The 26,976-nt window shown below is 39.0% G+C and overlaps 1 protein-coding gene across 20 annotated transcripts in view; it reads left to right on the top strand.

The window, feature by feature from the left end:
• ANK3 (ankyrin 3) overlaps window positions 1-26,976 on the top strand; it is a 681,638-nt gene that overhangs the window by 634,292 nt on the left and 20,370 nt on the right. For 8 of the 20 annotated variants that reach the window (XM_027091782.1, XM_027091778.1, XM_027091780.1 and 5 more), the window contains exons 36-42: window positions 8,867-8,941; window positions 12,461-12,592; window positions 13,515-13,658; window positions 16,297-16,975; window positions 19,455-19,833; window positions 21,625-21,675; window positions 23,651-23,737. In XM_027091782.1, the coding sequence (XP_026947583.1) occupies window positions 8,867-8,941; window positions 12,461-12,592; window positions 13,515-13,658; window positions 16,297-16,975; window positions 19,455-19,833; window positions 21,625-21,675; window positions 23,651-23,737 (1,547 nt within the window). Of the gene's footprint in view, window positions 1-451; window positions 8,246-8,866; window positions 8,942-12,460; window positions 12,593-13,514; window positions 13,659-16,296; window positions 16,976-19,454; window positions 19,834-21,624; window positions 21,676-23,650; window positions 23,738-26,976 lie in introns of all 20 variants that reach the window. The other 12 variants (XM_027091789.1, XM_027091787.1, XM_027091790.1 and 9 more) reach the window with 5 other exon arrangements.

Here is a 26,976-nt window from a genome sequence, read left to right as displayed (position 1 = left end):
TGCACGAAACAAACATGTACCTATACGGGCAAAACAGAACGGCTACTGATATTTCAAAACCAGCACATAAGAAAGTCAATAGGAAGTAAGGGAATAGTTTTTCCATTGTGGTTATTTTTCTCATCATCGTTTCCTTGTGTTTTTTGTTTTCTTTGTTTTTTTTCACTGTTGGCCTATTTGGTTGCAACGTGCTTTTTCTGTCTTTTCATTTCACACTGCTCTGTGTTTTACTTAGTTTTGTTTTTAACTTTGGATTAGTTATGTCTGTAAGCAATTTTTTTTTCCTCTTAATTGTTCCTTTTGCCTCTTCCATTCTAAATCATGCAAACAATTGTACTTGCTTTTGTAATATTTCAAAGTTTACTGACCAATTTTTTTCTCTGGTCTCTCTGTTTCTCAACCATTTTTGTTGATTTTTGTGTTTGATTTCATTTTAAAATTTAAGAAACAGTTGAACGGAGCGCAGGACCAACGAGATCCCTCCCCACCACTTACTCATACAAGCCATTCTTTTCTGCAAGAGCATACCAGTCCTGCACAGCAGCTCCGATGACAGTGCCCGGGCCGGCCACGTCAGGCTTCACTTCCTTATCAAGTTCCTCCTCTAATACGCCATCAGCTTCTCCATTAAAATCAATATGGTCTGTTTCGACTCCTTCTCCAATCAAATCCACGTTAGGCGCATCAACTACATCTTCGGTTAAATCCATTAGTGATGTGGCATCTCCAATTAGATCCTTTCGGACAATTTCTTCGCCAATAAAAACAGTGGTGTCACAGTCTCCATACAATATCCAAGTTTCCTCTGGTACCCTGGTTAGAGCTCCCACAGTCACGGAGGCCTCGCCTTTAAAGGGGCTGGCATCCAATTCTACGTTTTCCTCTCGAACGTCCCCGGTGACTACAGCAGGATCTCTTTTGGAGAGGTCGTCCATTACCATGACACCCCCTGCTTCCCCCAAATCAAACATTAATATGTATTCCTCGAGTCTGCCATTTAAGTCAATTATCACATCCACAGCACCGCTAATATCTTCACCTTTAATGTCAGTGGTGTCTCCAGCTATATCAACAGCTGATATCATTTCATCAGCTAAAGTTACGATGGCCTCTTCTCTCTCATCACCCGTGAAACAGATGCCTGGACACGCAGAGGTAGCATTAGTCAACGGATCTATTTCCCCTCTGAAATACCCATCATCTTCAACTTTAATTAACGGATGCAAAGCCACTGCCACGTTACAGGAAAAAATTGCTACAGCTACACACTCTGTGAGCTCTGTGGTTAATGGAGCCACTGACGCAGTTGAGAAAGTGTTCCCGACCACCACAGCCATGCCGTTTTCCCCACTCAGGTCATATGTTTCTCCAGCACCATCAGCTTTTCAGTCTCTAAGAACTCCTTCTGCAAGTGCACTCTATACATCCCTCGGGTCGTCGATATCTGCAACTACCTCATCTGTAACTTCATCAGTAATAACAGTGCCAGTATACTCTGTAGTCAATGTTTTGCCGGAACCAGCATTAAAGAAACTTCCAGACTCTAATTCACTTACAAAATCAGCAGCAGCCTTGCTGTCGCCCATTAAAACATTGACTACGGAGACACTTCCTCAGCCCCATTTCAATCGAACTTCATCTCCAGTTAAGTCATCTTTGTTCCTTGCACCATCTGCCCTCAAGCTGTCTACGCCATCTTCTCTGTCTTCCAGTCAGGAGATACTAAAAGACGTGGCTGAAATGAAGGAGGACCTAATGCGGATGACTGCAATACTCCAAACAGACGTGCCTGAGGAGAAGCCATTCCAACCTGAGCTCCCCAAAGAAGGGAGAATCGACGACGAAGAACCTTTCAAAATTGTCGAGAAAGTGAAGGAAGACTTAGTGAAAGTTAGTGAAATCCTTAAAAAGGATGTCTGTGTGGATAACAAGGGACCACCCAAATCACCAAAGAGTGACAACGGACATTCTCCCGAAGACGACTGGACAGAATTCAGTTCAGAAGAAATAAGAGAGGCAAGACAACAGGCTGCTGCGAGCCATTCTCCATCTCCGCCAGAGAGAGCGCAAGTTAAGGCAAAGGCTGCCTCCGACAAGGATTATAACTTGACCCAAGTTATCGATTACCTAACAAATGATATCGGGAGTAGTTCACTGACGAACTTCAAGTACAAGTTTGAGGATGCCAAGAAGGATGGTGAAGAGAGACAGAAACGAATTTTAAAACCAGCAATCGCCCTGCAGGAACACAAACTCAAAATGCCTCCAGCCTCCATGAGGTCTTCCACCTCCGAGAAGGAGTTATGTAAGATGGCCGATTCCTTCTTTGGAACAGATACTGTTTTAGAGTCTCCAGATGACTTTTCTCAACATGACCAAGATAAAAGTCCCTTGTCTGACAGTGGCTTTGAAACAAGAAGTGAGAAAACACCTTCAGCCCCACAAAGCGCTGAAAGCACTGGTCCCAAACCACTTTTTCAGGAAGTCCCCATCCCTCCGGTCATTACAGAAACGAGAACTGAAGTGGTTCATGTTATCAGGAGCTATGAGCCCTCAGCTGGAGAGGCTCCCCTGTCCCAACCAGAGGAGCCCATGTCACCCAAACCGTCACCTACGTTTATGGAGCTGGAACCAAAGCCCACCGCTTCTAGTATTAAAGAAAAAGTCAAAGCGTTTCAAATGAAAACCAGTAGCGAAGAAGACGACCACAGTCACGTTCTGGGCAAAGGCATGCGTGTTAAAGAAGAGACTCACATAACCACGACCACCAGAATGGTTTATCATTCTCCACCAGGCAGTGAAGGCGCCTCTGAGAGAATTGAAGAAACCATGTCAGTCCACGACATCATGAAGGCCTTTCAGTCCGGGCGAGACCCTTCCAAAGAGCTGGCAGGTCTGTTTGAACATAAGTCGGCAGTGTCCCCAGACGTTCACAAGTCTGCTGCTGAAACCTCAGCCCAGCACGCAGAGAAGGACAACCAAATGAAACCCAAACTGGAGCGTATAATAGAAGTCCACATCGAAAAAGGTAACCAAGCTGAGCCCACTGAAGTCATTATTAGAGAAACCAAAAAGCATCCCGAAAAGGAAATGTATGTATATCAGAAAGACTTATCCCGGGGAGATATTAACCTAAAAGATTTTCTGCCAGAAAAACACGATGCTTTTCCTTGTTCAGAGGAACAGGGTCAGCAAGAAGAAGAAGAACTCACTGCTGAAGAGTCGTTGCCTTCTTATCTGGAGTCTTCCAGAGTAAACACTCCCGTGTCCCAAGAAGAAGATAGTCGCCCTAGTTCTGCTCAGCTCATATCTGATGACTCTTATAAAACACTGAAGCTTTGGAGTCAGCACTCAATAGAATACCATGACGATGAGTTGTCAGAACTAAGAGGGGAATCTTACAGGTTTGCTGAGAAAATGCTTCTGTCAGAAAAGCTAGATGTGTCTCATTCTGATACCGAGGAATCAGTTACAGACCATGCGGGACCCCCTAGCTCAGAGTTACAGGGGTCTGATAAGCGGGCCAGAGAAAAAGTAGTCACTGCCCCCAAAAAAGAAATTCTCTCCAAAATCTATAAAGATGTGTCTGAAAATGGTGTAGGTAAAGTGTCTAAGGATGAGCATTTTGATAAAGTGACAGTGTTGCACTATTCTGGCGATGTTAGTAGTCCAAAACATGCCATGTGGATGCGCTTTGCTGAGGACAGATTAGACAGAGGTAGAGAGAAGTTGATATACGAAGATAGGGTGGACAGGACCGTGAAGGAAGCTGAAGAAAAACTGACTGAAGTGTCACAGTTTTTTCGTGACAGAACCGAAAAGCTCAATGATGAACTGCAGTCCCCAGAGAAAAAGCCACACCCTAGGAATGGCAAAGAATACTCATCTCAAAGCTCTACCGGTAGCAGCCCTGAGAAAGCACTGCTGACAGAACTGCTGGCCAACAGTGACGAGTGGGTCAAGGCGAGGCAGCGTGGCTGTGACAGACAAGGCTTCCCCAGAGCCGACGAGAAGGACGCAGTCAGTCTGCCCAGCAGCCCGGAGGTGGTTCCTTCCCAACAGACTGAGGATAGCAAGTCCACAGAGGAAGCCAAAGGAAGTCGTTCACAGAGCAAAGAATCAGAAGGGCCCCAGTCTGGGTTTCAGCTCAAACAATCGAAACTCAGTTCCATTAGATTAAAATTTGAACAAGGCACGCAGGCCAAAAGTAAGGACGTTTCTCAAGAAGACACAAAGCCGGATGGCCAATCCAGAATCCCAGTTAAAAAAATCCAGGAGAGCAAGCTACCTGTCTACCAAGTGTTCGCTAGAGAGAAACAGCAGAAGGCCATAGACCCTTTGGATGAAAGTGTCCCTATGCAAAAAGATCTTACGGTATTCAGAGCTAAAGATGAGCATGTTCAGAGCCATGAAACGGTTGTAAATGATTTTGGCTCTGATGATGTGAAAAAACAGAGAACTGAAATCTCAAGTAAAGCAATGCCTGACTATTTTTCTGAGCAACAGCCTAAGGACTTGGCATGTCACGTAACCGCAGAATTAGCAACCAAGGGACCATGGGACAAAAAGGTCTTTAGAACGTGGGAAAGTCCTGGAGCCACTAACAATAAGTCGCAGAAAGAGAAACTTTCGCATGTACTTGTTCATGATGTAAGAGAGAATCACGTTGGTCACCCTGAGAGTAAAACTGTTGATCAGAGGGATGAATTTCTGTCTGTGACTGAGAGAGAACACAAATTGTTAACAAATGGCTCTCTCTCAGAAATTAAGGAAATGACTGTAAAATCTCCCTCCAAAAAAGTCTTATACAGGGAATACGGTGTTAAAGACGGGGAACATCCAGGTGGATCTCTTGACCAACCTTCCAGGAGAAGTGAGAGCTCGGCAGTGTCGCACATCCCTGTCAGGGCTGCGGAGGAAAGGAGGACGCCGTCTTCTGACATTCCCGATGGTTTTTGCAAGCAGTCGACATTTCCAAAACATGAACTATCACAAAAGTTATCCCACTCAAGTATGAGTAAAGAGACAGCTGAGACACAGCACTTTAATGCTACAGAAGATGAAAAAGTTACCTATTCAGAAATCAGCAAAGTTTCCAAACGTCAGAGTTACGTAGGCTTATGCCCGCCTCTCAATGAAACCGAGCTCTCCCCGACCAAGTCTCCTGATTCTCTAGAGTTTAGCCCAGGAAAGGAATCGCCCTCTAGTGATGCACTCGACCACAGTCCCATTGATGGATTGGAAAAAGTTGCACCACTGGCCCAGACGGAGGGAGGGAAAGAGATAAAAACTTTACCTGTTTATGTCAGTTTTGTACAGGTGGGGAAGCAGTATGAAAAGGAGATACAACAAGGAGGTGTAAAAAAAATCATAAGTCAGGAATGTAAGACGGTACAAGAGACCAGGGGGACCTTTTATACAACTAGACAGCAAAAGCAACCCCCTTCTCCCCAGGCTAGTCCCGAAGATGATACTCTAGAGCAAGTGTCCTTTCTAGACAGCTCTGGGAAAAGCCCTTTAACCCCAGAGACGCCCAGTTCAGAGGAAGTGAGTTATGAATTTACATCTAAGACACCCGACTCGCTCATAGCTTATATACCAGGCAAACCCAGCCCAATTCCCGAGGTTTCGGAGGAATCTGAGGAGGAGGGACAGGCCAGGTCAGCCTCCTTACAGCAGACTGCAGTGGAGGAGACGGCAGCAGTCGGGCGCCACACGCCTAGCAGTGTGAGCACAGACTCTAACCAAAGACTCAGAGCTAACAGGGTTGCCTACATTGAATTTCCCCCTCCTCCACCGCTGGATGCAGACCAGATGGAGTCCGATAAGAAACATCCTTACCTCCCTGAAAGAGAGGTTGACATGATTGAAGTCAGTCTGCAAGACGAGCATGACAAGTACCGGCTGGCGGAACCAGTCATCAGGGTGCAGCCGCCTTCCCCAGTTCCTCCTGGGGCAGACATCAGTGACTCCAGCGATGACGAATCCCTTTATCAACCAGTCCCGGTCAAAAAATACACCTTCAAGTTAAAGGAGGTCGACGACGAACAAAAAGAAGTGACAAAATCCAAAGCCTCCGCTGAAAAGGCTTCCACCCAGAAAGAATCAGAAATGAACGGATCTGGAAAAGATACTGAATTTGGCCTTGGCCTTGATTCACCTCAGAATGAAACGGCCCAGAATGGGAACAACGACCAGTCCATCACAGAGTGTTCCATTGCCACCACGGCAGAGTTTTCTCACGATACAGATGCCACAGAGATCGACTCTCTGGACGGCTACGACCTGCAAGATGAAGATGACGGCTTGACAGAGAGTGATTCTAAATTCCCAAGTCAAACCCTGGAGCTGAAGAAAGATGTCTGGAACACGGAGGGCATTCTGAAGCCAGCTGATCGCTCCTTTAGCCAAAGCAAGTTGGAAGTTATCCAGGAGGAGGAGGGAAGGGTGGGGCCAGATGAAGAGAAGCCACCTTCCAAAAGCCCTTCATCTGAAAAGACTCCCGCTAAGACTGATCAGAAGTCGGGGGCCCAGTTTTTCACACTAGAAGGCAGACATCCTGACAGATCAGTGTTTCCTGATACTTATTTCAGTTACAAAGTAGATGAAGAATTTGCCACTCCTTTTAAGACGGTAGCTACCAAAGGTCTAGATTTTGACCCCTGGTCTAATAACCGAGGGGATGATGACGTTTATGACAGTAAATCACGGGAAGACGAAACTAAGCCATTTGGTCTGGCTGTGGAAGACCGCTCTCCAGCCACCACCCCTGATACAACGCCAGCCCGAACGCCAACTGACGAAAGTACCCCTACTAGTGAGCCTAACCCCTTCCCATTTCATGAAGGAAAAATGTTTGAGATGACTCGCAGTGGTGCAATTGACATGAGCAAGAGGGATTTTGTGGAAGAGAGGCTCCAATTTTTCCAGATTGGTGAGCATACTTCTGAAGGGAAGTCAGGGGACCCGGGGGAAGGGGATAAAAGTACAGTCACTGCCATACCACAGCCACAGGCAGGGGACACCACTGTAGAAACCAATCTAGAGGGAAATGTAGAGGCACCTACAGTGGAACCTAACCCCAGCATCCCGACCAGCGGAGAGTGTCAGGAAGGCACATCCGGTAGCGGCTCCCAGGAGAAAGCAGCAGCAGCGGCCACTAACACCTGTAAACTTGACCCCAAGTTGCGCACGCCTATAAAGATGGGAATTTCTGCGTCCACCATGACCTTGAAGAAAGAAGGCCCTGGAGAAGTGACAGATAAGATAGAAGCTGTGATGACCAGTGGTCAGGGATTAGAGAATGAACCTGTAACAGTGATTTCAAATACAGCCGATAGCCACATGGGCGTTAGGCCCCAAGAAAAACATGATTTTCAAAAAGATAACTTTAATAACAACAACAATTTGGATTCTTCCACTATACAGACAGATAACATTACAAGTCACGTAGTTCTGACAGAACATTCTGCACCCACTTGTACCACAGAGAGAGCTAACCCAGTGAAAAGCTCATCAGGAAAAAGGACAGGGGTACTGCAAGGACACTGTGTGAGAGAGAAACAGAAAGTTCTCGGAGAGCAGCAAAAGACAAAGGAATCAATAGGGATTAGGCGAAAATCCAAACTTCCCATAAAGGCCACTTCACCAAAAGATCTCTTCCCACCAGATCATATGCCAAACATTCATGTGAGTAAAATGAAGCAGGTTAGTCAATCTGAGAAAACCAAAACCCTTACTGCTTCTTCACGTGTAGATGTAAAGTCCAGAATTCCAGTGAAGAATACACACAGGGAAAACACAGGTTCAGTTAGAAAACCGTGTGCTACACAAAAGCAGGGGCAGCCAGACAGAGGCAAGGCCAAACAGCTTCCATCCAAGTTGCCAGTAAAGGTAAGATCCACCTGTGTCACCACCGTCACCACCACCACCACCACCACCACAGTTAAAGTTAGGAAAAGTCAGCTTAAGGAAGTATGTAAACACTCCATTGAATATTTTAAGGGAATTAGTGGTGAGACCTTAAAGCTTGTGGACCGCCTCTCGGAAGAAGACAAAAAGATGCAGTCCGAGTTGTCCGATGAGGAAGACAGTACCTCGAGAAACACGTCGTTGTCCGAGACTTCCCGGGGTGGCCAGCCTTCGGTTACAGCGAAGTCTGCTAGAGATAAGAAAACAGAGGCAGCACCTTTAAAATCAAAGAGTGAAAAGGCCGGCAGTGAGAAATGGAGCAGTAGGAGGACTGGTGAGAATGAAGGCAGTCAGGTCTCTCGAGCACTCTTTGCTCACATCCTGGAGAACGAGCATAGTTTGTAAACACTTTCCAACTCGTAGACCCTAGTGCATGAACTGTTGTGATTGCCTGTGGAGTGACTTAACCGTAGTTTCTCATTCTGTCATTGTCATCTGTACGTGCTGTCTATATACTCTTCTTTCTTCCTCTTAACCCAACGACACTGTAGACAGCTAGGGAAGCATGCTGAAGATATCGGTGTCATTCAAGATGAGCAACTTTTTTTTTTTTCAGTGTGCTAATGGATATGGTTCTGTCAAAGTAAAAGCACAGATGTTGAAATGCCATCTTTTCACCAACACGACACTTCTGTAACTACTTAAAGTAGCTAGCTTGTCAGCATGTTGAATTCCATTACATTGAGCATCCATGTAGTCTGACATTTGGCCTGATGCAGGTGAAAATCAAGTGAGTCATGTGAAAAGAGCAGTGTTCATGTAGGTGATTAGGACACATTTAAGTGTACAGTGTTAGCAGTAGTCTCTCTGTAAAAATCTGAATACTGCTAAAAGCAATTTTCCAGTATCGTGTCTTTCTTGATGATTATTTTAATTAAGAAATTGTAAATCGTAGGTCCACAGAGTCCATGTGAACGGACAGATATCAGGATGGCAATAGTAGCCGACCACCTGGGACTTAGTTGGACAGGTAAGTGTGTATACACCTGAATGAAACAGTTTCTTAATTTGTCTTTTTCACAAGCAGTTTATTATTAAAAACAAAAAGCAATGAGTAAAAAACATTTTTATCACTTGTAATTCTATCTACCCAGAGTTAATTATAGTATACTGTGTTTTTCAAAACTTTTCTAGGCACATACCCTAAAGAATAGACATTTAAATCTTATTTTACCTTAAATTTAAGCACTTTCTTCACAATGCCATTTCTGGTAATATGGGATAACCTTTTACCTAATAGCAAATTTATTTTGTGGCATATAGGAAAACGTAGCTAGGGCCTATGGTTTTCAAATAATCCAAAAATTTTAGCTATGGTTTATGCCCTTAGATCAGCTCTCTTAGGCAATAGTCCAACTAATCCATGCCTAGGTTTCACAAATCTTAATCATTCATGAGTCACTGTCACAATTTTTACGATATACACGTATTATTTGCATGCTTATTGAGCTGATACTTTTAAGCGGGCTCACTTTTACGCGCAAAGATTTATTTAAAAGGAAATCTTACGTCATTTTGATAATGGAAAACAAGGATCATGTTCAATAACTATATAAACAAGAAAACAAAGGATGAGAGTTAAGCTTAAATTTTGAATTAAAATTGAAAAAATAGGATACAGGTGAATGAATCTATTCAATTTACAAAAATAGTGGAGCTCTGTGAAATGAATGATACTTTTTATAATCAGGGTGTAGAAGAGGAATTTTGGGCTTGATTTCACTTCATTAAAGATGAAGATAAGGCTCTGTGTCAACTGGACAATACTGCTTTGTAGTTTTTTTTTGGTTTTTTTTGCGGAACGCGGGCCTCTCACTGTTGTGGCCTCCCTCTCCCGTTGTGGAGCACAGTCTCCGGACGTGCAGGCTCAGCGGCCATGGCTCACAGGCCTAGCCACTCCGCGGCATGTGGGATCCCCCCGGACCGGGGCACGAACCCGTATCCCCTGCATTGGCAGGCGGACTCTCAACCACTGCGCCACCAGGGAAGCCCCTGCTTTGTAGTTTTGATGTTAACTGGGCCCCCCAAATCCTACTTCACATGAATCAGAGAAATTTTAAGTTTTATAGGTTGAGTGTATTTTTTTTTAATGCACAGCCAAAAAACAACAGTTAAATATAAATAAATGTTAATTATTGTCCTATTTAAAGTCATCTTGCATACTATCAGCGACAGACATTCTCTACTCAGGGAAACAATTATCTAGGCTATCAAAATGGACAACATGAAACTAGATCATGGCACAAAAGGTCATTTACATTTATTTCCTTCGAATGCCCTGAATCCCAGGCCTTCCCCACCCTCCGTATTAAGGCCTCCTCTCTCCTTCCGCCCAGCCCTGCCCTCAGGCACACTGCTACTGACCTGGCCTAGTGGAGCTCTTAAGAAACAGTGGGTCTGAGTAATCCTTTGCAGACTGTTGAGAGTTAACAGTAATTCATTATGTATAAGTATTTCTGCACATAAAATTAATAATAGTATTATATTTTAACAGTGGACACTGTAATCTGAAAATATCCTGGAGCTAATGTTGATTTTGTGTATTATTTACCCATAACTATTGGATTATTTTCTTTAAGCAAAACCAGTCCTTAGTTTGTCAGAGTAAACTCTTGGAGAATATGTGACATAAGAATAGCGAGAGGGCTTCCCTGGTGGCGCAGTGGTTGAGAGTCCTCCTGCCGATGCAGGGAACACGGGTTCGTGCCCCGGTCAGGGAGGTTCCCACATGCCGCGGAGCGGCTGGGCCCGTGAGCCATGGCCGCTGAGCCTGCGCGTCCGGAGCCTGTGCTCCGCAATGGGAGCAGCCACAACAGTGAGAGGCCCGCGTACCGGAAAAAAAAAAAGAATAGCGAGACAAAGTCATAAAACTGTAAAATTCTTAGTGACAATGTGTCTTTGCTCTTCACTGAGTCTCTAGACAAAGGATATGGTTTGGTCACGAGGGCAGGAAGGATTACTGCCCTTAAAACACAAAGAGATAAGGCACTTAAAAAAAATTAACTTTTCTAATTCGAATTACTATATGCTCAATGAAGATTATTAGGAAAATTAGCATTTAGAAAAACAAAATTTAAATCCATCCCTCAGAACCGCTGTTAACAAGCAACTTAATGTACTTTGGTTTTTTTTTTTAAAATAAAAAGCTTTTAAAATGTTATATACACAATGTAATTTTCTGCTTTTTTATTTACTTTCTGATCTTGGTTTTAACGGACAAATAACATCCAATAGTCATACTTTACAATGGTGTTTTGCTGTTGGTCACAATGCACTAGTGAGTCATGAAATCAATTCATGCTTTGTTTTTGTTTTTAAAGGGAAAAGAAAATGTCTATGACATATAGTAAGGTTGTTTTGCTCCATAAAGATGTGGTTTCATTTATATAAGCATCATGATATACAATGTATTTCTAACTGTGGGCTGTGATCACTTTGCCAGCCACTGCATTACATTAATTAACTTCTCTCCTTTTGTTCAACACATGCTTTGTTTTCAATTTTTCAGTAGTACAAGCCTACAGTGAGCATTCATGTATGTAAATAATTGTGTACAACCCTGTGTACTGTCACCATAGATTTCTAGGAGTGAAATCAGTTGGTCAAAGGATACAGACTTTTTTGAGCCTCTGAATACATTTTGCCAAACTGCTGGAAATGGTACTTAAGCAGGATAGAATCGTCCAATTCCTTTTCCATGGATTTTTTTCCCATTTCTTACTTTTTATAATCATTTAAGGTAATAAACACCTGACACATCTTTTTTAAATGTACAAAAAATATACAGTGAAAAGTAAGTCTCCTTCTCACCTTTGACTCCCAAGTTTAACTCTCCCAAGGCAACTACGCATATCATATGTATCCTTCCAAAGACACACTCTGCATTTACAAGATTGAGTGTGTGGTTATATAACACTTAGCTGGACAGAAAGCTTATCTCCCTTTTATTTTTTACACAAGTGACAGCATCTCATAGACAATGATCTGGCTTGGAGTCATCATTTAACCTCCCAAGTGGCTCTGATGAAACTTGAAGGCATATAGAATAGAGTATTATGTGAGTAAAAGATCTACTTCATGGAGGTTGCCGAGAGAAAACTCTACCAGCTCCTCTTGTGCCATGTTTATGAATTGTATATCCCTACCTATCTTGTATGAAGTTTGCTCAAATTGCAGACAATAATTTGGCTGAGTTAAAAGAACCTAGCAACATCCTCTTTGAACAGAGCAAGAATCTTTATAAAATAATCTCCAAAGGGAATCTGATTATAACCAAGGAATTATCTTAGGAGAGATAAGTCACAGCTTGTATATTATCAGTATTTTCCTGTGAAATCAAGTATATAAAGATTAATGCCCAAGGCTGTACCTGGGTTTTACTATAAAATCCTTTCCCTTTTATGGGGGGGGCAGTTGAGCATTACTTTTATGAAATATATGTGATAAAATTACAATATGAAATCTTAGTAACTCCTTTTCTTTTCTACAGAACTGGCAAGGGAACTGAATTTTTCAGTGGATGAAATCAATCAAATACGTGTGGAAAATCCAAATTCTTTAATTTCTCAAAGCTTCATGTTATTAAAAAAATGGGTTACCAGAGACGGAAAAAATGCTACAAGTATGCTGAAATTATATTACTTTAACTTGCAAAATTGCATATGTCTAATATTTCAGATAAGCCTACTGTTAATAAAATCACAGTGATGATAAAGTAATGGCAAGCCTTTTGAAGTTATACTTGTTTAATTTTGTGCTAATATTCTAAACTTCTGTCTTTAGGAAGCTTTTTAGGAAGCAAGTAGTAGGGGCTTTTGGGCATTTTGTCTATATTTGCATTTTTTGCATTTTTCTCTGTGACCATCAAAAATGAAAATATAATTCTAGCTGTTCAGTCATGGGGCGGTAGTGGGAAACAATGTGAAGTTACTGCTATGGCCAGAAATGGATGTGCAGGGAGATAATAGAGAAAAGGATAAGATCAAACCATTTTATCCAGCCTGGTCTGTGATGGCAGAGCACTCCCCAGTACTCCTGGGTTTTGTGTGGTTTAGGTGGTGGTAGGGGAGTGGTGCTATACTGTGACAAATGCCAACCCATAACGATGTGGAATCAGTTACTGGGGGTTTGCCTGGGTCGGCCTGACCTTAGTAAGTCATTAATGCTAAGCATCAAATATAAGGGTGACATATATATATATTTTGACAGTCTAACAGGAGAGGAATGTGTTTATTAGATCCCCTTATAACTAACGGGAGTCTCGCTGTCTTGAGGCCTATCTGCTCTGCGCCTTACAGAGACGGAACGAATGTGGCTGTCATCACACACGGCTTCACAAAATGATTCTTAAGACCCTAACGTATCTTCCCTGGAGCAGCGAGCTTTCTGAGCCCTCTGGGTAGTGAATGTTGCAGAGGTGCAGTGAGGCGGGACTAAGACGCTAGGAGGGTCAAGAGAGCCATGCCTTTGTGTGGGTATTGTGATGACTTAGAAGAAAATCATTTAACTGGGTTTTCAACCTTTTTTTTTCCCTCCTCTTTCAGCTGATGCCTTAACTGCGGTCTTGACAAAAATTAATCGAATAGATATAGTGACTCTGCTAGAAGGACCAATATTTGATTATGGAAATATTTCAGGCACCAGAAGTTTTGCAGATGAGAACAGTGTTTTCCATGACCCTGTGGATGGTAACTGAATTTAGTGTTCATATTTACTTAATCATTTGATAAAATTTGAAAGTGCAGTAGGACAAGGCAGTCACGTAAAACCAACTAAATTATGATTTGCTTGACTTAATTTCTCATTTTCACGGCATATTCTCTGCCAGCGTCTGCCAACAAACACCCTGATAGAACAAACTTGATAAATGTCTTATATAAAATACAGATAATGAAGTATATAAAGGCATAAGTTAACTGAAAGAGTTGGTATCTCAAATGTTTTATATGACCAAATGGAAGAAAATTTAATATCTAGAGAATATGTTGCTTTTGTCATTTTTATATTAACCTAAAAAACTAGGGAACTCTTTTATTCCTATTTAGGTAAAACCAAATTGTGGGCTATTATACAAATTGTTAAGTAAAATGGTTAATTACTGTTTTGAGAACAAGTATTTAAGCATGTACTGAAAGAGACGAATGTATCACTCAAACAGGTGTTTTCGTTATTTAGCATTATTTTAACTTCATATGCTGCCATTTTTTTGTTTGGAAAAACACTACTTGACCCATCGTATATAAAAGGTAGCATAATTTCTAATTCAATGAGCATAGATGTCACTAATATAATAATTCCTCTTTTACATTAGCTTAATTTATATGATAATGGTGTCATTTTTCCTTCATTATGTAAATTGGGGCTTTTTTCAACAAAGTATTAAGAAAAGTATGACAAATATCTTACTATGTTTTTCAAGATGTTCATAAATGGAAATTTATTCCTATAATGAATTTTGAGTACAAAAATGTTGATGCTATGGAGGCAAGAAGAGGAGCTAGGGATATTTTTCTACTATTTCAATTTTTTTTAAATATGGTGATTTTTTTTCTATTTTTAAACAGCAAAGTTAGACCACCAATAATCAATAACTTATAATTCTGCATATGTGACAAAACATCTCAAATTCTTAGAGAGTTTCTGCTTACTAAAGTCAACAGAAAATTTAAAGTGTACCTTGTTATCCCCATAACATAAACATGTGGGTAATAATGTCAAAAGTGGTTTCTTTTTAAGCTTATAAATATCACAGAACCTGGAAAAATGCTCTCTTCAAGGCCCTGTCTTATATGTGAGGCCATATATTGATGACCAAACTCTCTGTGCACAAGATAAAGACAGACCACTATTATATCAAATTTTGGGTTTTTGCCAAGTTTATAGAATATTTTAATATTCTTTACTGGGAAACTTTTTTAAGAAAAGTAGTTTTAACAAACAAGATGATCAGAAAGGAATGGAAGTATTCAATGGAATTGAAAGTTTCATTTAACATTTTAAAATCAGAGTATCATTAAATAAATCCACAAGGGCTTTTTGTTGCTACATCTTAATATTTTATATTCTCTATTTTTAAAATTCTTAGGGAAATTTATGTTTATGGAGTAAATTTTACTTGTGCAGATTATAAACCTCATGTAGTCTTAGACAAATTTTCAACATTCTGGTTTATGGGTGACCATAACAGAAAAATGTTCACGTACCTATAGTAATTTGAATTTACAACCAAAGCTAAGTTGATATTTATCTTGGACTGATGGAAAAATTAGGCTTTAGTTTTTTAGACCAATAAGTCAGAAAGTGTGCCTGGTTGCCTTTTTGTTCCGGTCTCTCCTCTTCGTTGAACTTTTGTGAAACTTCCTTTCCTCACCATGACCAGACCATTGTTGACTTTTCTCTCTGCTGAAGGAGAAAAATAACTCCCTTAGTCCACGCAGCAAAGTTTAAAACGAGGCAATTTCTCCCTCCTTCCCCTTTGTGTAGGCTGGTTAGTAAACTTCTGCTGTCTCATAGCACTGTCATGACTATTCAGAGAGCTCTCTGTGAATGGCCTTCCTCCCGTCTCTGTTGTGTATCATTTCTTTTTTCTCTTTATTTGATTCATGCTTCTGAGTGGACCCCTACCACCAAGTTCACCAAGACTTTCATGCGTACACAACCCTTTCATCTCTGTCACATTATGACACCTGAAGAGTTTACATGGAGTCTTTTCTACTTTATCTGCTTTTTAAATCCTTTTCCTAACATCTTTTTAGATTTTTTTCCCAGTACTACTGCTCTAAAATCTAATGGTCATTTCTTTCCAAAGATTAAATTCATTTTTCTTTGCTGTAAATTTCATGTGAAATAAGTTAAGAATTAAGAGTTGGGTAGCATCACTCTTATGTACGGTTCTTAAAATAAGTTATAAGTAATTAATTATAAAAATTGGTTTCTTGTGGCTTGCTGTATTCAGTCCACCACAGTGTGGATTTTGCATGCTAAAAGTAGAAAGATATTAATTTGGCCATGCAATAAATGTATCTTACGTAATGACAGCTAACTTTATATTGGATCAAACTTGTGTATTTAAGTTACTGTATTAAAATTACCAAAATCGATAAACAATTTATATCTTAATTAACTAGTATTCTATTTTATTGTAGTTTGCACTAGTCTTTTATTTCATTGTATTACATATACTTGAACTACACCAATAAATTTATCAACATTATTCTGTAATTCATCACACATTTTCATACCTAATATAATTTAAGTCATTCCATGTGTTTTTGTTTGATGTGCTCTAATTCATTCCAGTCAGTCCAAATGTACTGTCTTCCATAGGTTATCCTCCCCTTCAAGTGGAACTGGAAACTCCCACAGGGTTGCAGTACACACCACCCACCCCTTTCCAGCAAGATGATTATTTTAGTGATCTCTCTAGCATAGAATCTCCCCTTAGAACCCCCAGTAGACTGAGTGATGGGGTAGTGCCTTCCCAGGGAAACGTAGAGCATTCAGCAGACGGACCTCCAGTCGTAACTGCAGAAGACACGTCCTTGGAAGAGAGCAGACTTGAAGACTCAATGCCTTTGACAGAAATACCTGAAGCAGTGGATGTACATGAGAGCCAGTTGGAGAATGTATGTCTGAGTGAGTATCCTCAATACCTCGGAAGGATGGCTGGGGTCCCAAAAGATGTTAAACCAGCAGAGCCATTGGAACAGACTAGAAAAGTAGGAGTGAGCCCTGAGCAGCAAGAGAAAGGAAAATCTGGTCCTGATGAGGAGATGACGGAAGAAAAACTCAAATCTCTATTTGAGGATATTCAACTTGAAGAAGGAGTAGAGTCTGAGGAGATGACAGAAGAAAAAGTACAGGCTATTCTTAAACGTGTTCAGCAAGCAGAACTGGAAATGTCTTCAATTACAGGTTGGCAGAATGAGACATCAAGTGGAAACCTAGAGTCCCCTGCTCAAGCTCGAAGAATAACTGGTGGGTTACTAGATCGACTGGATGACAGGTATGGCTCTGGGTCAGAAAAAGGAACGTGAAATGCAGGTTACATGTTAATAGTTTGTTTTCTTTCTTTATTTTTTGGCTGCGCCACACAGCTTGTGGGATCTTAGTTCCCAGACCAGGGATCGAACCTGGGCCCTTGGCAGTGAAAGCATGGAGTCCTAACCACTGGACTGCCAGGGAACTCCACTAGTTTGTTTTAAATATATGCTTTTTAGCAATTACTGTTTTTCTAAATTACCATTCCAATTTCAGGATAATACATGCTTTAAAGGTTAGTTCATTCTGCTAATCTGGAGAGGGAAAGTTACATTAAACTCAAATATAATTCTTAAAACTACTGATAATTAGCTGAAGTAAAATGCAAAAAGTTATACACATGCTAAAGATTAATACATTTTCTTTACTTTAGAAGGTTACTCTTTTCTACTTTATTACCTGTAGTAGTATTCTTTTCACATAGCCAGAAATTAATGCTCATTTAAAATAATGTAATAAATATAATTCTGTCGTTTAGAAATATAAGCATTTCTATTATTTCCTGACTTCAAACATAAATGTGCTTATTATACAAAATTTTAAAATACAGATTTAAAAAATCAATACAATGCCATCATCTAGCAATAACCACCACTAAAATTTTGGTGAATTTCTTTTACATACGTGTTTTTAAATGTCACAGAAAAATGCAGAGAAGCAAAAAAGTCATCTATCCTTATCATACTAAGAAAAACAACTAACACTTTATATATCCTTCCTTTTTTCTACATGAATATTTTATATAATTTGCAATATGGCATATGTAATTCTTTACCCCCAAATAATATGGGCATGATAGAAATTTGTTTATAACCAAAATAATTCCCTAATCATGAATCTGGTTCTTTTTACAGTGATCTTCCTCTAGGAGGGTAAGAGCTAGTGTCCTTGAGACACTGGTTCAAACCCCACCACCATTAGGTTTGCACTTTTCGACTTGATTAATTTCTAAGCTCTAAGGATGCCACTGTAATTGGCTTTAAAAATAAGAATACTACTACTTTCTTCAAACAGGTTTATAGATTGAAAAAGAAAGCCTGTAGCATGCCTACCCAATGACTGGTACAAACAGTATCTCAGTGATAGCTGGCATTATTTTATTTATGCACACATAAAATATATTTTACTTCAGTGGTAACTAGTGATAAACCTCAGTTCTTTTCATACAACTTATTTTATAACCATGTTTAATATTTTCATATTGCTGATAAGCTTCTTGCTCAATGAAAATTCCCAAAGAGGGAGGTGACAACATTTGCAAAGAGTTCACAAAACTCCCTTTGAAGAATGGGAGCATCAGTGAATTCTATGTTCAGCCTACAGAATAGAGTATGGAGACAAGAAATAGTACTAATTTTGATGTCTAGGTTCAGATAGAATCGCATAATTTATAGTCGCATAACAGGAAATTAGATATAGCTAGGAGTTATAGTTATCGTACAGGGTCTTCACAGTATGCTGGGACTGTTTGTCCTTAAACATCTGGAATAGGATGTGCTATTAATATTTTTTGATAAAGGTGTTTAATCAAAATTTGATTTATAAGGATACGCACATACATATACATAGTACATATATTGTACATAGAAAACATTGCACTAGTTTCATTGCCTTCGGAATTCTACAGGTAATAAGCAAAGGTGCTAATAAAAACAATATACAAAAAAAACCCAATATACAAACTATAAAATAAAGTAAAAGTCTATATTGAAACTAGTAAAAATTAGAGACCAATTTAAAAGAAAGTAATGGAAGAGAAAGAGTTTTAAGAGTCAAAAGGAAAACAGTCCTCACAGGTAGTAGAAGCAGCAGGTGAGCATCCATACCCTTATCACCAGAGAGAGTCAGCAGAGGGCAGGAGTGGAGAAAGATGAGAACCCAAGGAAGGTTCTCACGGTTCTTCCACGGTGGGAAAAGCATGACGGTAGGATTCACGATTGGAAACACATCCAAAGACTGGAACGTAGGGTTCTTGAGGATGCCAGAGCTCTCATCACAGGAATTCATTTTGTTCTTTGTCATCAGTTTTTTCACTGGCACTAGAAAAGCATTTTGAGATCTCCTCCTCTTTTAGGTTGGTGGGTCTGGAACTCTGGGTATGTCCATGAACCTCTCAGGATTACTTTTTAAAAGATACAGAATCCAAGGAACTGTATCAGTACAATTAAACAAAACAAAAGAAACACAGTGACAGCATAGCCAGCCAGCTAGTTTGGGAGCTGGAGTGAAGAGGATGCCTGGAGCCTGTGTATCATCTCCTCACCCCACACCCACACCCATAACAGGCCCTCACAGTTTGAAATCTGATGACCAGGTTTTTCATGCGTTTCTACTGTATGTCTTTAAAAGTAGTTAAAAACACGGCTGTTGAAAATTTAGAGCTTCTGAAGCCCATTTGCAGCCATATGTTACCATTATAAATTTCCACATCTTCTCTATTGCAGCCCTGACCAGTGTAGAGATTCCATTACCTCGTATCTCAAAGGGGAACCTGGAAAATTTGAAGCAAATGGAAGCCATGCAGAAGTCACTCCAGAAGCAAAGACAAAATCTTACTTTTCAGAATCCCAAAATGATATAGGGAAACAGAGTACAAAGGAAACTCTGAAACCAAAAATACAAGGTTCTGGTCGTGTTGATGAACCAGCATCATCACTAGCGGCATATCAGAAAGCTCTAGAAGAAACCAGCAAGTTTGTCATAGAAGAGCCTAAACCCTGTGTGCCTGTCAGTATGAAAAAGATGAGTAGGACTACTCCTGCAGATGGCAAGCCAAGGCTTAACCTCCATGAAGAAGAGGGATCCAATGGGTCTGAGCAAAAGGTACGTCATCTAGTTTTCCACTGTGCTGTCATTTAAGCTGAAAGTACTGACGCTTCGATTCTTTTATAATCTTGTAGCACTGGGCCCAGTGTTCGTTACTACTTCCAGATTATCAATGTGTGATTGAAAATTGTAATACTAATAATGGGGGTAAAGAAAGTAATGAGTAAAATATATGCTATTTGTCATCCCTTCTTTCATTGGGTAGCAAAAAGGAATAAACATCTTCTTAGGCGTTTTTCAGGAGGGAAAAGAATACAGCGATGTTAAGTAAGTAGCTTAAGGTCCAGTTTTAATTTGGTCTGGGATTTAGGTTTCCTCACTCCCAACCTAGTCTTCTTTCTTGAGGATGGAGGATAATTATCCTGACCCTTTCTGGTTCCTTTGCACAATTTAAAGAGTCACTAGCATTGACCCATCTAAGAGTTCTATCCTATAAGGTCTGTTGCCTGAAATGGTGTTTTAAAAATTGAAGAAACACAGTTCCCAAGCCTAAAATGAGGTGGGTATACTACTGTTGGTTGACGGCATTTAGAAATGCAACATTAAAAGTATCATTTTAATTATTTTTATATCTAAGTTGATAATTATCTTAATATTTGTTTTTAATAATTTAAAAAACCTTACTGTCATATAATTATTTGCTTGCTTTTTGTACTTATATGTTTTTGTGCTACCATCTAATAGATTTCATTATTCTTTGAGGGTAAACATTTTTAGATATTAAAAAATTTTTAATTGAAATTACGATTCATAGATGGATATAAGAAAATTAAGATCAGTTCTGTTTCCTATATTTTTGACTGCTTTTTGCTCTCTCAATTTTTGTGTCTTTTCATGAACTATGCAGTAGAAATAGACTGAGAGTTATACATCTTTGGAATAGTAGTACTTGAAGTTTTCCCTAAAGCATCTAGTTTACTTAAGCTCTTCTACAGTGTTTTGGGTAGAAAAAAAAAAAGAAACAAATCTTTTGTAAAATAATGAGCCCGTGACTAATTTGAGGTTTAGGAAAATTTAGTAAACTCCTAATCCCTCAGGAGCTAATTATCAGCTTATTAACTAATCATATCCTTTCCTTTTCCCTCCTGCAGGCTATTTTTTGGATCACTTTCCTGCTTGTTAGGAGGGAAAGTGAGAGGAAATAAAATCCTCAGGACTCTCTTTCATTTCCTTCCCGACAAGTCTGTTTTGAGTATTGCTTTCTGCCTTTTAGTTAACTCCTAGCATGTTTAAGCAATATGACTTTGGGTGGGATGTTCCCTTTTAAAATGAGCCTGCAAAATATAGGGAGGAGCAGTAACATAGTGATGTTTTAACTATGAAAATGTATTGTGCAAAAACCTATTAAAAATCGATAGGGAAGTTCTGAAATATGTAAGTAAGCGTTTCGACGGCATACATGTGCCTACATATTGCCCATTGGGGAAGCTTGGAGAAGGCATAAAGAGGATTTGAAAAAGAAAGTCTTAACCCTGAATGGAAATGCAGCTGAATTCATCAGTAATGGAAAATAATTAGTTGTTAGAAAATGTTTTCGAGATTTCTTATAAATGAGTTTGTGCCTTTCGCATTGGTCACTGGTCCTACTCAAATGCATAAAGGCTTCAGGAGCATAGCAATTCATAGTGAAGTTAAAGCTTCTGGAACATAAAAGTCTGACCTCACAAGAAATTCGAAGATGTCCAGGATGTATTTTTTGTGGCTAGACCATAGTACAATAGTAATCAACTAGGTCGTCGGATGTATGATCTCAGAAAACAGCCCCCTTTTTGTCCCCTGAAAAATCAGGTCAAAAGTCCGGGTGCAGCTCTTAAACGGATGACTGCCTGCTGTTACAAGGTAAAAATCCTGCTGCTTTCCACCTCTTTACATGCCGCAACCCATGGCAAGAAGTACTGAGAAAATTCCATTTGGTCTCCTAGTTACCCTCTGTGCCATTGCAAAGAGAATTCTCTAAAAGGAATCCTGGTCGAGATTCTGCTACCATCTTCTCTCTACCCTTCACCTTAAGACTGGCGAGACTCCATGGAGAAAATGGAAACAAACATTAGCCAAATGGCCACTTTTTCTTTATGTGAGGGGCTGGTCTCAGATGATTCTTGATAGGATTATAATTGACATCTAGGTTTGTTGTCAGTGTTTGCATTAACATATGTTCTTCTGCTTTTAAATGTTTCAAGTGAAAAACTTTCCCCAGTCTAAGATTCTGGGTATGGATAATTCAGATTGAATTTTCTCTTCTGCCTCATCTAATCTATTAATTGCTAAATGCTGATTAGTAGTTCTTTTGCAATCTGAATTCGTCTTACTTTTTTCTGCTTTTCTGAGCCATTGTAGGGCCTCCTTTCACAATATTTAGGTCATTCTAAGTGTCCTGAATTTATGGTCCTTTTCTAAAAAAATTTTAAAGTAATGGGGAATTTAGTAGCCAGTATCTTTGCAAGGAGTAAGAAACTTGAAAACTATTTCCTTTTGATACCATATTATTCAGTAAGGCATTTTGTTCAGATGAAATTTCCTACAAAGTTAAGGTTGATATTACTATAACATTTAAAAATATTTGGTAAGTTTACCTTTGGTGAAGAATGGCCTACTTTATTATCTATTTGACTAACATTTCATTAATAATTTTTGCTAACACTTACACCTCCTGTAACAATTTTACCTTTTTTTTTTGCTATTTTTATCAATTCTGCCATTGATTTTTCCAATGGATATTAACTACAGTTTCTATCTCTGGGACTGTCAGATTTGGGGTAACTAGTACACTTAGAAAATAAAATACTAGAATTGTTTTCAGAACTCCACCACTAAAATTTAGAAATAAAATTATTCAGTGTATACTCTTGACCATGATATTTAAGTAGAAGCTGAAGATAATTTTCCCTTTGACTTATGAACTGTTTATCACTTGGTAGTTTTTCCTTATTCCTATCCTTATTTCCTAAAAAGTAATACTTTGTGTAATTACTGTATTCTTACCTGTACTATATTCTTGTCTGTGCAATGTTGTTTCTATTCTAATTTCATATCAGTTCTTTAAAATAAGACCTCAGGCTTTCAAATCTTCTACATTCCTCATTTGAATAAACTCCTACTGAGTTCCAATTATGTATTAGGTATGAATTATGCTGATAAAAATCTCCTGGCAAATTATGCTGATATAAACTGTATACTTTTCATAAAGTTCAAAATAGCTTTTGATAAAGTTGTCAAATCTGACCAAAATATCATATAAGTCAGAAATACTGTGCCTCTTTCTGTAGATCAAGTGAAAGATGGCCTGTAACTGTAAGGTTATACATTCGTGTCAAATGTATAATATTTATTTTTAAACTAGCTTTAAATCTATATTATTTCCCCAAACTAATAATTAGTAGCATGTATGTAGTTTCTGATGCCAAAGTCTCCACCATTGTTATTTTTAATAATTTACAATTTTATTGTCTTGATCTTTACCTGCATATATATACTTATGCATTTACATATGCATTGCATTTATATATACACATAAGTATATATATGCATATACATATGCTGGTAAAGATCAAGGTAATTATATATATTATTTATGTATAATTTATACATATTTATATACACATATATACATATAAATACAGAGTAATTTCATTTAGAATTCTGCTCAAAACTTTCTTCCACTTAAATTTTTTTTAAGATTTCCGCAAATATACATCATGATTTTCCTTAAGTGCGGGGAACCAGCAAGTAAAAAATTCTTTCTTGATTTCCCTTCTCAGAATGTCTCTTATTTTAAATGTGATGGTAAAATTCTACTAAAAATGCATTTACTCAGGACTTGAAAGGCAGTGAGAGTGATTCAAGCTCAGAGGAAGAACGGAGAGTCACTACCCGAGTTATTCGCCGGCGTTTGATTATAAAGGTATCCCGAAGCCAGATCAGTATGGGGCAACGCTGTATTATTAGAACCTTTCTTGTGGTTTGGAAAATTCAGCATGCTTGGTAACTAAATGGCTCTGTATGTTTCTTTGCACATTTGAAAACTTATAAAAACAACCACCTAAAGGAAAAACTCACGTTGCATGGTAGTGAGTATTCTGTCTAGGCCTGTGTTTGACATGTGGCAGTTGTAATTTTACCCGAGAATTCTTGGCATTTGTATACTGCTTTCCTTGGAGAAGTGTTCTATGTGTGAACAAAGATTCTACCTTGGTGAGAGAATAGTTCATATCCAATGAAATGTTCAACTGAAACCCCAGAGGCTGTAATGAAGTATGAGGTAAGATAAAGACGAAAGAGAGTGAAAGAATTAAAAGGCTCCCTTCTCAGCCTTAACAGTTTTTAAGTGAAAACCAGTTTTTCATTATCAATCAATGACTAAGAATTCAGTGTTATAGCCTGGCATGGATGTATATGACATAATGCAAACCAAGCAAAAACTTCTGAAATAGGTTTTTAACTTGACTGACATACAAAAAATCAGGCTGGTTTTTTCTAAGGCTGTATTTTTAACTAGAGGAAGCAACTCTTACTGGAAGTGAAAAATGTAATTCTCCCCTGTTACAGCACAGTTGAATACTATGAATAAATCCTGATTTCCCCCACAAAGGCCTTTTGAAGCACCGACCTGACGTATGGGAGGTCCTACGGACTGCTTCTTGCAGTCTGCTGCTTGTCTCCATTACTCTGCCTTTAGAGAGATCTTTCTTGATGTTGGAATAATTGAGTGCAGAGAACTAGGAAGCCATTTTCAATACACAGTCCTTTGAATGTGGTCCAAATAACTTGAGGCTCCTTGGTTGGCAGTTCTGAAGAGAAAGAAAGGAAAGGAAATATCTATTGAAAACCATTTATCAAACTTATCACCCATTTCCAAAGTGTCAGGACACCAAACCAGAGATGTAGGGAAGTTGGCTTAGGTATCCAAAACTTCTTAATCCTGCTGCTTGTACTTTTCTTGTAGATCAGATGAAAGAAGAGAAGAAAATCTGCCAAATCTGTTCTAGTATAGTTTTTCTAAGACTCTGGAAACATTAGGGAAGAAAATAAGTCCTTGTCTAAATCCTAAATTATCCACAAATCAACCTTAAGCTCAATAGGGGCCATGAAAAAAAAGTATGAATCACTTTGAAAATTCCACATGGGCAATCCACATTACTTACTGTTATCTAGCATATTTGCAAGCATTTGGCCTATTTATGAAGTCCTCATAATCAGTCACCTCCCACACATTTGCTGGGATTAGGGGGAAGAAATCTTTAATTTGGTTTTTCTGAACATGTTAAAGCCAAACTCTGTTCAGGCTTTGCTAGTCCCATGATTAAAATATTACTTCTTGAAGACACTAAAGTGAAACATCTAGAAAAAGCACACCAGACATACTGTCTTGTAACTTGCTTTTTATGCTTAACATATGACATACTCATGTTGCATCAACTTCACCTCATTTCTTTCTAATAGCCGCCCAGTGTAGAAGTTGACTCCTCTGTATATGACAGAAGAAAATAAACATAATCCTGCATTGGCAGTGGGAGAAAGCGTAGAGAAGTTTTACTCTGGGGAATACTAAAACAAAACAGCAGAAGCATCAACCCCCTCCCTAGGTCAATGAGGGTTGTATCTTTTGGTCTCCTATAATTCTAGAACATGCATTAGCAAGTTAGCTTTAAAGTAATTTTGTTAGAATGAGTTATTTATATATTTAAGCTTAACATATAATTATATATATTAACATTTTTATTAAGAGCTTACGTTTAAAAGACTGAAATACACTGATGTTATAGGCTTCATAAAACAGAGGAGACTGTGTTCTCTTCAAATCTTCACTTCTTGAAGTCAGTGTAATTTTAGGGAGGCTGAGTGGAATCATCAGAGAACGGGTTTCATAAGTGGGGAGGGCATTGTATAAACAATGGAATCACTTAAACAAGCTTTGAGAAATGTCTTTCGTATGTGACAGAGAAACCAAAAGCTAAAGGATAGCTACAATTATAATTGGAAGCTATAGGTGTAAGAAAAAATCTTTGTCAATTACATACGTAGAAGTCTTTCTGGTTAATATTTTTCTGTTCAGATTTTGGGGGCAGTTGAAAAAGATCACATTTCTGTTGCCTTTTCTCTTTATTCCATATGTTGGTACCTTTTTAATGTAAAAGAGCTCGAGACTGCAGTACTACGCGGTAAATGTGACATGGGATCCATCTCTGTCAAAACACATAAAATGAGAGTGTTAGGACCTAAAGGAGTCATTGAGACTAAAATTACTTCTTTTCCTAGATGACAAAAACCAAGGATAGGAGATGAATTGATTTTCCCAAAACCACACAGCTGGGCAGTAACAGTTCTGAGACCAGAACCTAACCCCTGGTCCTCTAGAGGAGTGCCTTCTACCTGCGTTTTCCACGATACTGTATTCCGTCTCGTCCAGAACAAACTAAAAAGGAATAACTTTTCCTGGACTAAATTAGGCACTTGGCCATTGAGACTTTGCCGGTGGCATAGGAGAAGGCAGCATTGAGCTATCTTTCCTGGAAACTATTTGATGGGGCTAGAATGCTAGGAATTTGACCTACTTCATGGAGGCTGTCCAGCCTTGGACTGAACCAGCCACAGTAATTCCCCTAGCACTTAGAATCCTAGAGCAGAAAACTATTTGGTGGTTATTCCATCCTTCCCAGAGTTAGCTTTGGCCAGGAAATGTCAATGAAAGCAGTAGATATATTCAGGATTCCATTATCACAAGTCTAGGCAAATCTGTGTTCTTAGCCATTCAACTAGTATAATAAATGGAGTGAAAGTAGAATTTTATGATTTTTCTCTTTAATTTCACATGTGGATTCATTCTTTTTTATGTTTTTATATTTTTACATTTAATATTTTCAAGTCCTTTAAGAAATGAGTCAAGTTAACAAACTCTCCCATTTGCTTGCGTATTTTTAAATTTTATAAGCATATTCATTTATGTCTATATAATACGATAATATCACAGTGGTTTCAAATGCTTGGAAGCAGTTTAAATTGACCAGTCCCTATGAGCTTGTTTACATTATTTGCTTAGCAAATGCAGTGATTACAAAGGTAAAAACTTTAAACTAACTCAAACCATTGTGAAGTTTGATTAGATTCAAATAACTGAATTTTTACTATATAGTTCAACTATAT

The sequence above is a fragment of the Aethalodelphis obliquidens genome, unplaced genomic scaffold (assembly GCF_003676395.1).
Source record: "Aethalodelphis obliquidens isolate GAN/ISIS:26980383/991018 unplaced genomic scaffold, ASM367639v1 scaffold73, whole genome shotgun sequence".
NCBI lineage: Eukaryota > Metazoa > Chordata > Mammalia > Artiodactyla > Delphinidae > Aethalodelphis > Aethalodelphis obliquidens.
Note: the sequence above shows the minus strand (reverse complement) of the source record. Positions and strands in the feature narration are given on the sequence as shown.